The sequence below is a fragment of the Microchirus variegatus genome (genome assembly GCF_963457635.1).
Source record: "Microchirus variegatus genome assembly, chromosome: 1".
Classification (NCBI taxonomy): domain Eukaryota; kingdom Metazoa; phylum Chordata; class Actinopteri; order Pleuronectiformes; family Soleidae; genus Microchirus; species Microchirus variegatus.
The window spans coordinates 43,270,592-43,282,744 of record NC_139802.1 but is presented as its reverse complement, the minus strand read 5'-3'; the positions used below and the strand labels follow the sequence as shown (position 1 = coordinate 43,282,744).

The 12,153-nt window shown below is 41.2% G+C and overlaps 2 protein-coding genes and 2 long non-coding RNA genes across 4 annotated transcripts in view; 2 read left to right on the top strand and 2 right to left on the bottom strand.

Moving 5' to 3' along the window:
- Positions 1 to 184: 184 nt before the first annotated feature.
- dpm2 (dolichyl-phosphate mannosyltransferase subunit 2, regulatory) lies at positions 185 to 2,411 on the bottom strand. The gene is made up of 4 exons (XM_083897056.1): positions 2,376 to 2,411; positions 1,396 to 1,485; positions 732 to 834; positions 185 to 622 (listed from the first exon to the last, which is right to left on the bottom strand). The coding sequence occupies exons 1-4, from the start codon at positions 2,376 to 2,378 to the stop codon at positions 567 to 569; spliced, it is 252 nt and encodes an 83-aa protein (XP_083753182.1). The 5' UTR covers positions 2,379 to 2,411; the 3' UTR covers positions 185 to 566.
- On the top strand, positions 1,407 to 9,257 carry LOC310933561. The gene is made up of 3 exons (XR_014592956.1): positions 1,407 to 1,523; positions 2,424 to 2,513; positions 9,109 to 9,257. It is a non-coding gene; the product is annotated as an uncharacterized lncRNA (long non-coding RNA).
- Positions 7,484 to 12,153, bottom strand: part of LOC310933532 (early estrogen-induced gene 1 protein-like) — a gene marked incomplete at both ends in the record, with an annotated part of 26,850 nt that continues 22,180 nt past the window's right edge. The window contains 6 exons of the mRNA XM_083897045.1: positions 7,484 to 7,529; positions 7,631 to 7,697; positions 8,024 to 8,145; positions 9,198 to 9,411; positions 10,991 to 11,083; positions 11,247 to 11,407. Of these exons, the coding sequence (XP_083753171.1) occupies positions 7,484 to 7,529; positions 7,631 to 7,697; positions 8,024 to 8,145; positions 9,198 to 9,411; positions 10,991 to 11,083; positions 11,247 to 11,407 (703 nt within the window). The remainder of the gene's footprint in view (positions 7,530 to 7,630; positions 7,698 to 8,023; positions 8,146 to 9,197; positions 9,412 to 10,990; positions 11,084 to 11,246; positions 11,408 to 12,153) is intronic.
- LOC310933553 overlaps positions 9,366 to 12,153 on the top strand; it is a 28,191-nt gene continuing 25,403 nt past the window's right edge. The window contains exons 1-2 of the long non-coding RNA XR_014592955.1: positions 9,366 to 9,461; positions 10,874 to 11,088. This is a non-coding gene — a long non-coding RNA (uncharacterized lncRNA). The remainder of the gene's footprint in view (positions 9,462 to 10,873; positions 11,089 to 12,153) is intronic.

Here is a 12,153-nt window from a genome sequence, read left to right as displayed (position 1 = left end):
ATGTGTGCGTGTGCATGAATTTGTGAGTGTATAAATGTGTATGAATTTGAATGCGAGTATGAATGTGGGATTGTGTACAAATGCGTGTGAATATGTGAGTATGAATGTGTGTGTGTGTGTGTGCAGCCACAGCTCATCATTCTCTCAGTGATGTGATTTTTTTACAACATTTTATTGAGCAGAGAAGAAGAAGAACCACAGTCACACTCTAGAAAACACTCCCTCATATACATCACATTATGTCACAGTATTTACACACACACACACACGTCCAGACCAGCGCTGCGTTCAATAACATTCTCACGTCTTTGTGTCCCAAATATCAGAGATTAAAATATTCTGCTAAAGTCACTGTGCAGGATGTGTCTTTAAAGATACAGTATGTAAGATTTGATGTTACTTTTTTTACACACTGGACCTAGATATACGACACAACACTTGTTTACTAGTTTCTAGAAAAATATAGCCATGAAAGTCTCAGCATCTTCATCCAGCAGCTACCGCTAACGAACGGAAGCGGGGCTTATTTTGAATTTAAAGCTACAGTCGCGCTCACATTTCCCAGATCAGTCCACTTTCTTTGGTTTGCGACTTTTCCACATGATCAGGGCAGTGAAGGCTCCTGTGAAGACAGAGAGAGACGTACAGTGTGATTTCTATATTTCTATAATATAAAACATATATCATTATTGTTATTATTATTATTATTATTATATTATTATTATTATCACCTATACAGAGCAGCAGAATGACTGCTGCAGCTCCGGGCAGAATGACTGAAAACTCCCGGGGAAGAAAATACTTGTGAAGAACGTGATCGCTGTCGACGAACGGCTGGAAAAAGAAATGACAAAAAAACACAAACATGAACATGACATATATTTAATTTAAAGTGTTAAAGGACAATTCAGGTTTTTTGTTGTTGTTTTTAAATGTGGTTATATATATACACATATATGTGTATATATATATACATATATACGTATATACATACACATATATATATATATGTATACATATATGTTTATAACACACAACGCGTTTCAATGACGACTGACCGAAAAAAGACGCGCGTGACGTCATGTTTACGTGCCGCGACACCGATTCCAGGCACCGTTTACCAGTTAGCTCAGTTAGCTGTATTAGCTCCTTTTAGCACCGTTAGCGCGCCTACAGTGGAACTGGAGCGGTCTGTTTATTACAGGAAAAGAGCAGCACTACAAATAACCAACGTTCCCGTGTACTGCGTATGTGTGCCTCTGTTTTTAAAGTTTAGCGTTACTTTAAAAACAGGGACCTCGTACTTCAGAAAATCCCCTGAATGTGACTGGAGTCCAGCAGCTCCGAGGCTGACGTAATGCTTATTTATGTATTTATTTCCAGGGAAAAACGTACCAGGACGATGACCCAGACTGAGTAATACGTAAACAAGAGGAGGCTGAAGATGACCAGGCTCATGCCCACGGTTTGATCCACTCCTGTCGCCTGGAAACAAACCAACAACAAAGAGTGAACGTGAGAGAGTGAGTAGAGGGAGTGTCTACCAATGTTTACATAATGTGTCAGAACATTTCTGTTTTATCTACTGGCGTTTACATGGAGCTGATTCATAATTATTTTAGATGACTTTTTAACTGCATCACCAATGTCAGATTAAATGATGAGCTCGACAATAAATAGTCTGACTAAACTTAACACATCATGTAACTTTTGTTTACAAGTAACAACTCCCAAATGTTTTGCTGTACATATGTAATAACATAGAATAGAATATTTATACTATTTTTAACGGGTTTTTTGGTTTATTTGCTCCATTTAACAAATAAATCATTAAAGCTCATTTTGATTTGTGACCAAAACATAATTTCCAGGTTTGGTAAACACCAATCCGACATTTTCTGACGTTTCATGGACCAAACAAGTACTTGAATAATCGAGAAAATAATGAAATGCGTTGTATGTTAATCTGCATTACACATGCACCGAAACCAAACTCCATTCAAATATTTCCGAATTTAACAATTCATCTGATTATGAACGAACACAGGGAAACAACACGACACGTTACACACTCAGCACAACGATGTCGATAATTCGGCTTGTAGAATATTTGAAGAATATTCCAGTAAAAGCTCTTATTTTTGTGACTTTAATCCAATAGCACCGTCCGTAGGAAGCTAACACTGACACGGACGTGTTTCGCTTCTGCGTGTTAGCATGTGTTAGCTTCACTGTCGCGTTCCGACCGTCCGCTGCGTGTTCTCCTCTTTCTCAACGGCTGTTTCTTAGTTTTCATTCACCGAAAAAAAACGAGCTGTTTAATTAAAAATGTATAAAAGTTTAATCCCGTGAACGAGTCAGTTTGTTTTTCTTACCATGACTGACCGCTTCACTGCTGACGTCGCCGAAACTTCTTCTTTGAGGTTTTTTCAGTGGGAGCTCATCACATGAACCGACGCGTCTCTGCTGCCCCTTGCTGGTCAACAAGCGAACTGCCACCTGTGAACATGAAGGTACTGGAACACACACACAAATATGGAGGACGATAAATGACAATAAGAAATGGAAGAATAATTGAATGAATGAATGAATGAATAATTAAATAAATAAATGAATCAATACAGAAATTAATGAATGAATAAATTATTAAATAAATACAAAAATAACTGTATTTATCAATGTGTTTTTAATGGTCTAATTTATTCATTCATTCAATGAATTAATAATTGTATTTATTATTTTATTTCTGTATTTCTGTAATTATTCATTTTATTATTATATTATTTATCATCCTCCATACGCAGCAGCCTAAATTGAAATACAATAAAATGCTTTTGTTTTTTTCCCTTTATATTTATACACTCTTAAGTCTATATATTTATATATGTGTGTGTGTGTGTGTAGCACACTTTATGTATATACTTTTTACGGAGACCTTGAATGTCCTGAAAGGCACCTATAAATAAAATGTATTATTATTATTATTATAACCTTGACCATTAATTGGATAATTTAACATTGACACTGAACTTAAAAACCCCCAAAGAAAAACATGAAACATCAAAAAACATCAGGATTTGTTTGTCAAAACACTCGTTACCTTGAGCTCTAAATAATATATCATTATATATCGCACAGTTATTATTATCATCATTATAATAATGTGTTAATATGTCAAATTTGAGGCTATAAATGTGTTAATAATTCACAAAGTTCCAACACACAGTGGTTTTTTAAAACATTTTAATGCTGTGCTTTATAGACATGGTATATTTATTATTATAAAGTTTACATCCAACACATCCTTAGTGTCATTTGACAATTATTAATTTATAAAAGTTAAAATAGATTATTATTATTATTATTATTATAATTTTCTCTTCACCATTTAACCTCTGTCCTGTGTAAATGACATCAACGCCACCAAATACAAACAAAAACAAACCCACTGAAATGATATGATTCAGCTTCAGGTCCGACAATCAGGAAGTGAAATGTTCCCCCGTTTACCACATAATGAAATAAAATAATAACAACAAGTGCAAAAATAATCATTATGTATAGAACAAAAAACAAATAAATCACAGTTACAGACAATTCACTTTCCCTTTACTGTCCTGATCCTGATCTGAGACCAGATCCTGCTGGTCTGAACACAAGAGGGGCGGGGCTATAATGCAGGGGGCGGGGCTACAACTAACCAAGTCCGAAATCACCGGAAACATTATTATTGTCCAACTTCTCAACTGGAATGACGTCACTCCCCAGTTCCGACTTCCGATTTAGGTGGAACGTTTTTTTTTAGTTTGTTTTTAACGTTATCGTTTTGGCGGGAAGCACGCATTTAATTTATTCGGAAAGTAACCGTGACAAAACTTTATCCATATCACGCCATACCAATCTGTTTTTTTTAAATTCTTATTTCGCTACTTCTTTTCCGACTTCTCGGACAACAACGTGAAGTTTATTGCCCCGCCCACTTATAGCTCCTCCTCCTCTACTTCTAGCCCCTCCTCCTCCTCCTCCTACTCTCTTACAGTTAGCAGGTGGATTATTAAAGAGATTAAACGACACTGATCAGATTTAGGGCTGCAACGATTAATTAAGCGGTTACTGAATTAACGATTTAAATAATCAATTAATTAATTAATTAAATGTGAATTCATTCATTTTTTTCCGACATTTTCCAACCAAACAACGAACCGATTCATGGAGGAAATAATCGTTAGTTGCAGCCCCGACGTGTTTAAAGGTGCAAAGTTTGACAGTTTGACAGTCGGTCAGCGAGGAGGTTCTATAGGTGTGTGACTGTACATACATTCCTGTGCGCCGCGTATAGAAATCTTAAAGGGATAGTTCAGCGGTTTATGAATAATCGTAGACGGTCACGCGTTATAAAAACACGACAAAAACCCGAACTATCCCCTTTCAACGTCAGTTTAAAACGGGGGGAAAAAAAAAACGCTGCTGTACAGAGATTTCCCAGAGTTCAGCGAGGCTCAACGCGCAAAAAAACATGTACGGCCGGCGTACGCGCGCAGATCGCTCGTAAACAAACACACACGCGCACATTTATCGCAGGAGCACAAACAGTCTGTACGAGGGCGAGCCTCTCTATTGTGTATTGTCAGTTTTGGAACAACAGGAGGTTTGTGCTGCTGCTGCTGCAGCTGTGCAGCTTCACTGTCAGTGACAGGGACATGCAGTGTGTGTGTGTGTGTGTGTGTGTGTGTGTGTGTGTGTGTGTGTACAAAGTGCTTTGATATCTGGCTGAGGTTTGGTCTACAGTTCAGTCCGACTCTACCACCGAACTCATCTACACGTTACAGACACTTGTACAGCGCTTTTCCGCGATACAGTGCTAGCATATTTTTTTTTTTAACCTTTAACGATGCTAAAATGTCACGTCAACAGAATGCCGGCCACCGATCGGTCAGAAAGTGTCGTCACTGGAAAAGCTGCGAGTGCTACATAAAAAAAAATAATGTCAAATCGAAATCGCAACCCCGTTGCAGGAAGAACCGAACGATTATCTGAATGATTCGTTCGAATCGACTGATTCGTTCGAATCGACTGATTCTAACGATTCACTCGCACCCAAAACAACTGCTTTTACAAGTCGCTCGTTTCGTTTGTTTGCGTCGTCGCGTAAACGAGGAACTTCAGTAACGGACAACGACGAGACTGATGCCAAACCGTGTAGCGTCGAGTCTAGTCGGCTAGCTAGCTAGAACTGTACTGTACGATGGAAAAGCGCCATATACATGATCATCGGTAAGGGATGAATGAGATCGCATAACGATCGGCAAAATCAGGAAATGTCTGCAGAATCAGGTGTGAACGCGTAGAATGGAGTTTGAAAGTCGCTTCGGATTAGCCTGGCTAACACGAAGACTGCATCTTAATCTCATTTTTTGAGATTACAGGGTCCAATCCACGCGGAAACAGGAAAAAAAAACGATCTTTTGGCTTTCCGTAAAAAACAGCAATTTTTTTTTTTTTACTGTGGCAGTGTTATAGCACCACATACAGGCCTGGCATAGCTACTACACACCGCTAGCTGTTTTGGCACGAACGAAGCAAGACGATAACAACAGTCAGAAACGTAGATCGCACCAAAGCTAAACGGCCGACATCGTGAGACCATCAGACTTTCCCGATAAACCGAATCACGACTTCGAACCCGATCCGCGATTTCCGCGTAACGCTAACACCCTTTAACCATGTCATACAAGTGTCTGTGTGAATGAATGAGCAGCAGTTAAGAGTCAGACACGCAGATTATTTATCGTGAGTTAAGTGCAGGACGTGACATTATGGCCGGCCACATGAACACGTGCTGAGATAATAACACACCAGACAATAAGAAATAAAGAAATGATATAAAGTACTCTACTGTAATATCATGTGCCTGTTTTAGTGGTTTTACTTTAGTTTGGACAGTAAGTGAGAAAGAAAGAAGGAGGCGAGGACGCCGGCTCCTTGTAGTGGTTTCTGACACCTATATACATACATACATATATATATATATATATTCTATATGTGCAAAATAAGTCCAGTAAAATAAAGTATGAACACAGTCACATTAACATTTTACACACGAGGAGGGGAAAATAAAGAACTCAATGAAATGTCCCTTTAGGCTTTTGCGTGCTGCGTTCAAGGACTCCCGATCAACTCTGGAGATCCATCCATCCATGGTAACAGGGGGGTTAAAGGTTTCATTTGACAGATTCATCGTCTTTGTGATGGTTAAAAGTCTTGTTGCGGTGGAGATGGGGCGGCTGTCTCCGCTGCCCCCTACTGTCTGTGAGCAGGAAAACCACGAAACACGAATTGCGTCACGACTTCACTGTAAGCGATGACGCTGTTTTAGACGTTAAAGAGGTAGACGATGGATGGATGGATGTTTACAGTGGTGTCGTAAAAAAAATATGTACTCCCAAACTGTAGGGGGAGCTCTGTGGAGAAAAATGCTAAACTGTGACCAGATTTACAAAGAAGCGACGAGGACTCCTTGAACGCAGCATCTAGTTTCAGTGTTGCACTACGTACACCTCTTTCCTTTGTTTTGTTTATTATTTGTTCAAGTAACGGCGAGTTTCAGGAAAAGCTAAAGAAATTCGGAGACCAGCTCTGAAATAATCCACTCTAAAGGTACCTCTTTTTTTTTTGGTTTTAGACTTGTGGTGGAAAAAATGATGTCTATGATGTCACTTCCTGTCAGTGAAAACCTGGTCATAGAAAGCAGGTCATTTCTCACATAGAGTCTAGACGTTAAAGGTCCAGTGTGCTAATGCTAATCATAGTGCTGATGTTTTTTTATGTATATTTTATACTAGTTCTGGGCACGTTAGCACGCTAACACGCTAACGCCGGTTAACAGCGTCAGCGTTAACGCTAAAAGACGCGCGACGTCATGTTTACGTGACTCCCGATTGTTAAAATTAGTCTCTAAAGTAACGCTAACCCTTTAAAAACAGAGGCACACATACGCAGTATACAGGCACGCTGGTTATTCGTAGCGCTGCTCTTTGCGTTTAATAAACAGACCGCTCCAGTTCAACTGTAGGCGTGCTAAAGGAGCTAACGGAGCTAATGGAGCTAACTGGTAAACGATGCCTGGACTCCGGTGCCGCGGCACATAAACATGACATCACGCGCATCTTTTTACGGTCAGTCGTCATGGAAACGTGTCATGCGCTAACATGCGCTAACATGTGCTAACATGTGCTAACATCGCTAACGTGCCCAGCTCTAATTTTTACGTCAGGAGTGTGTCTTCTCTTTTGGACCGCCATGTTTTTCGTGGACAAACTAAAAGCAAATTTTGGAGTTTAAATGCCGTCTGAAGGCCACCGTAGTTTCTCCCAACTCACTGTAGCTTTAACGTCTCCAGACTCTATTTGAGAAAATCTGGTACCTAACAACATACTCGCCGGGGGAATCAACGTCTGCATCGCAGTCGTCTTATATTGACGTCTCAGTGAGTCTCGATGACCACCGGTTCAAACGTACCAGGAGTTCCTCTGGAGGAGAAAGAACGAAAGAAAGAAAAATGACGTGACGTAAAATATGACGAAAAGTTACAGTTATAAAAAATAGACCTAATCGTCGCGTGCGTACGCACCTGGTGGCGAGCGCCCCCCTGAGCGCCGTGGTCCCGTCTTTGCTGACAAACAGCCTCAGGTTGCTGTCTGAAGGACGACAGAAGAACGTTAAAGTGATAGTTCAAGGGTTCTTTTTGTGTATGATGTTCATTCTGTTGCACCAAAGTGTTTATAAAGTGTGGAAAAACACATTTTGACCCTTTAACGAAAGGCTTATCCAATCAAATCAATACCAATTCCTGAATTAAGGGTTTTAAAAGGGTTCTTGATGTAACCCTACAAAAGGGTCCCAGATGGAACCTTTATAAAAAAGGTTCTACCTGGAGCCAAAAAGGGTTCTCCGATGAGGACAAGTCGAAAAGAACTTTCAATGGTTCTACTTAGCACTTTTACTTCTAAGAGTGTGTCCTTACCTTCGTTGTTGCTGCTGTCAGAGAAGTTCTGGCTCTGGACGATCTTCTCCACGATGTCGTCGGCGTCGATCCGAGTGTCGTCCACGCAGCTCGGCTGTCGCTCCACGGTGTCCTTCTTCCTCCTGTCGTTGGAAAAAATGACAAAAAAAAAACGACTGATGGTTATTTCGATACTCAGACTATCTGACTAGGGTAGCGTTGGGGTTAGGGTTAGGGTTGAGAGTTAAACAACGTTACATCTTCATTGGATAGTGAAAAGTGAAGAACGAACAGAAACTGAGACTTTTACTTTGAAAACTGCCAAGTCGTGTTTTAGAGTGGACTGGCAGAAACTGGGACTTTTATTTTGAAAACTGCGGCGATGTGGTTTAGTGTGGACGAACAGAAACTGAGACTTTTATTTTGAAAACTGCGGCGATGTGGTTTAGTGTGGACGAACAAAAACTGAGACTTTTATTTTGAAAACTGTGGTGATGCGTTTTAGTGTGGACGAACAGAAACAGAGACTTTTATTTTGAAAACTGCGGCGATGCGGTTTAGTGTGGACGAACAAAAACAGACTTTTATTTTGAAAACTGCGGCGATGTGGTTTAGTGTGGACGAACAGAAACTGAGACTTTTATTTTGAAAACTGCGGCGATGTGGTTTAGTGTGGACGAACAAAAACTGAGACTTTTATTGTGAAAATTGTGGCGATGCGTTTTAGTGTGGACGAACAAAAACTGAGACTTTTATTGTGAAAACTGCGGCGATGCGGTTTAGTTTGGATGAACAGAAACTGAGACTTTTATTTTGAAAACTGCAGCGATGCGGTTTAGTGTGGATGAACAGAAACTGAGACTTTTATTTTGAAAACTGCGGCGATGTGGTTTAGTGTGGACGAACAGAAACTGAGACTTTTATTTTGAAAACTGCGGTGATGTGGTTTAGTGTGGACGAACAGAAACTGAGACTAATATTTTGAAAACTGCGGCGATGCGGTTTAGTGTGGATGAACAGAAGCTGAGACTTTTATTTTGAAAACTGTGGCGATGTGGTTTAGTGTGGATGAACACAAACTGAGACTTTTATTTTGAAAACTGCAGCGATCCAGACCCAGGACCCAGGAAGAGCTGTACGAAGTCTCTGAGTTGAACATCTGAGAGGAACCAGGTGTGTCTGTGATCTACCGTACCTGGACGATCTGTTGGACATGAGGGCGACGGCGGAGGGGGGAGGCGGCCTCTCCGGTCGGGTGGGCGTGGCCTGCCTCGGGGACTCGGTGGGAGTGGACGGTGGCGGCTGGGCGGAGTGGGCGGGGCCGCAGGAGGCGCCGCTGCTGGACGATGCGTTCCTTTGGTGGCTGAGGTCGGTCAGGCTGGAGCAGCGGGAGTGACCTGTGCTGTAGCCTGAGGAGACGAGGAGAGGAGACGAGGAGAGGAGACGAGGAGATAAGAGGGTGAGTGGACACTTCTGGATTACGACACAAGGGGGCATAGTTTCACCATTTATGAATCACTAACAACCCCACTCGTTTAAAGGGATAGTTCAGGTTTGCTGGTGTTTTTAAATGATGAACGCTCTCCCACCAAACCCTTTGTTTGGGTAGTTTGTGTCACTTTGGGAAATAAGAAAGAAGGATTTCAAACATTGATGTTGCATAACAACACATTTGAACTTAGTGATGGAGGCAGCAGTGGCTCGACAACCCCTGTGTGCTGTGATGTAAAAATGACTGATTTTCTCCATGGGGTTTGGTGCAGGAGAATAAAGCAGTTTACAAAACTTCACTTTCCTCTTTTACCAAAGCGTAAACAGAGGCACACATACGCGGTACACAGGATATCTGTTCGACTGTAGCTGCGCTAATGGCGCTAAATGAGCTAATGCATCTAACGGAGCTAACTGGTAAACGGTGCCTGGACTCCAGTGTCACGGCACGTAAACATTTTCACGATCAGTCGTCATGGAAACAAACCTAGTTTTTTCCCAAACACCCGCGGTCTATTCACATATAAAGCTTGAATTGTTGTCTTAGTCCGACTAAGACTATCTTGATTTTAGTCGGACTAACGTGTTTACAGGACGTTACGAAAACCTGAATTGTTGTCTTAGTCCGACTAAGACTAGCTTGATTTTAGTCGGACTAACGTGTTTACAGGACGTTACGAAAACCTGAATTGTTATCTTAGTCCGACTAAGACTAGCTTGATTTTAGTCGGACTAACGTGTTTACAGGACATTATAAAAACCTGAATTGTTGTCTTAGTCCGACCAAGACTAGCTTGATTTTAGTCGGACTAACGTGTTTACAGGACGTTACGAAAACCTGAATTGTTGTCTTAGTCCGACTAAGACTAGCTTGATTTTAGTCGGACTAACGTGTTTACAGGACGTTACGAAAACCTGAATTGTTATCTTAGTCCGACTAAGACTAGCTTGATTTTAGTCGGACTAACGTGTTTACAGGACATTATAAAAACCTGAATTGTTGTCTTAGTCCGACCAAGACTAGCTTGATTTTAGTCGGACTAACGTGTTTACAGGACGTTACGAAAACCTGAATTGTTGTCTTAGTCCGACTAAGACTAGCTTGATTTTAGTCGGACTAACGTGTTTACAGGACATTACGAAAATCTGAATTGTTGTCATAGTCTGACTAAGACTACTAGAACTTGCATACAAATGCACTGTTTTATAATAATAATTTTATTTTAAATTTTATATTCATGGACTCTAGACTTTCTTAAGTGGCTAAAAGCAGTTTTTCCAAATGTCCCCCTGGCAGCCATGTTTGGGGCCCTTACACTGATACTGAGGATCCACCACTTCCTTATCCTCTCCCACGATTGCTCCACCACATGTTTTTAGGTTTCACAGGTTTAAGAATTCCAGAGGTCACGCTCTGACGGAGCGTTCCCGGCGTTCATGAACGTGTCGGGGCCTGACGGAGGCAGAGGGCGGGAACCTTCACTCTCTCTCTCTCACCTGATATCCTGCTGTGCTGGCTGGCGTAGCTGGAGCTGCGGAAATGACCGGTGTGAAAGACGTCGTCTGGACTGCCTCGCTCATCAGGCAGACCTGAGGTCACACACACACACACACACACAGTGGTTTAATTTGACACAAATTCCCGCACTAATCCACTCCTGAAAATAGACGCCAGCACCGAGCAGCTGCCGGAATGTAAAGAAAAATGAAGTCCTTTCCCCGATGTAAACACTGACGCCGATGAGTCGTTTACCTGCGCTCCGTACTGATGATTGTCGCGGTTTGAAGACGCGGGGTCCCTCCACCACGCCCCCCAGTGGCTGCGACGTGGCATCGGTGCTCTCGCCCTTGCGGTCCAGCTGCAGGTTGGGGTCCTCGTCGCTGGTGGAGACGGATTTGACCGTGCTGGGAGGTCTGAGGGTGGAAGAACGACACGGATTAAACATCATCAGCATTTTTAAAAAAAAAGTCAAAGTGAGGCAGAAATGCATCGCTGGTCCTGTTTTATTTTGAAAAGTTGCATTTTAGAGTGGACAGAAACAGAGACATTTATTTTGAAAACTGCGGTGATGCGGTTTAGTGTGGATGAACAGAAACTGAGACTTTTATTTTTGAAAACTGTGGCGATGTGGTGTAGTGTGGATGAACAGAAACGGAGACTTTTATTTTGAAAACTGCGGCGATGTGGTTTAGTGTGGATGAACAGAAACTGAGACTTTTATTTTGAAAACTGCGCCGATGTGGTTTAGTGTGGATGAACAGAAACTGAGACTTTTATTTTGAAAAATGCAGTCGTGTTTTATAGTGAACTGGCAGAAACTGAGACTTTTATTTTGAAAAATGCTGAATAATGTTTTAGTGTGAGACTTTTATTTTGATAACTGCAGTAATGTGGTTTAGTGTGGATGAACAGAAACTGAGACTTTTATTTTGAAAACTGGCGATGTGGTGTAGTGTGGATGAACAGAAACAGAGACTTTTATTTTGAAAACTGCTGAGTTGTGTTTTAGTGTGGACAAGAAAAACTGAGACTTTTATTTTGAAAACTGGCGATGTGGTGTAGTGTGGATGAACAGAAACTGAGACTTTTATTTTGAAAACTGCTGAGTTGTGTTTTAGTGTGGAGGAACAGAAACTGAGACTTTTATTTTGAAAACTGC

Excerpts from the sequence above, each read along its gene's own strand:
- dpm2 (XM_083897056.1), bottom strand. Across the intron at positions 835-1,395 it reads CAGTCTGGGTCATCGTCCTG|CCGTTCGTCGACAGCGATCA; the intron begins GTACGTTTTTCC and ends TTCTTTTTCCAG. Across the intron at positions 623-731 it reads CATTCTGCTGCTCTGTATAG|GAGCCTTCACTGCCCTGATC; the intron begins GTGATAATAATA and ends CTGTCTTCACAG.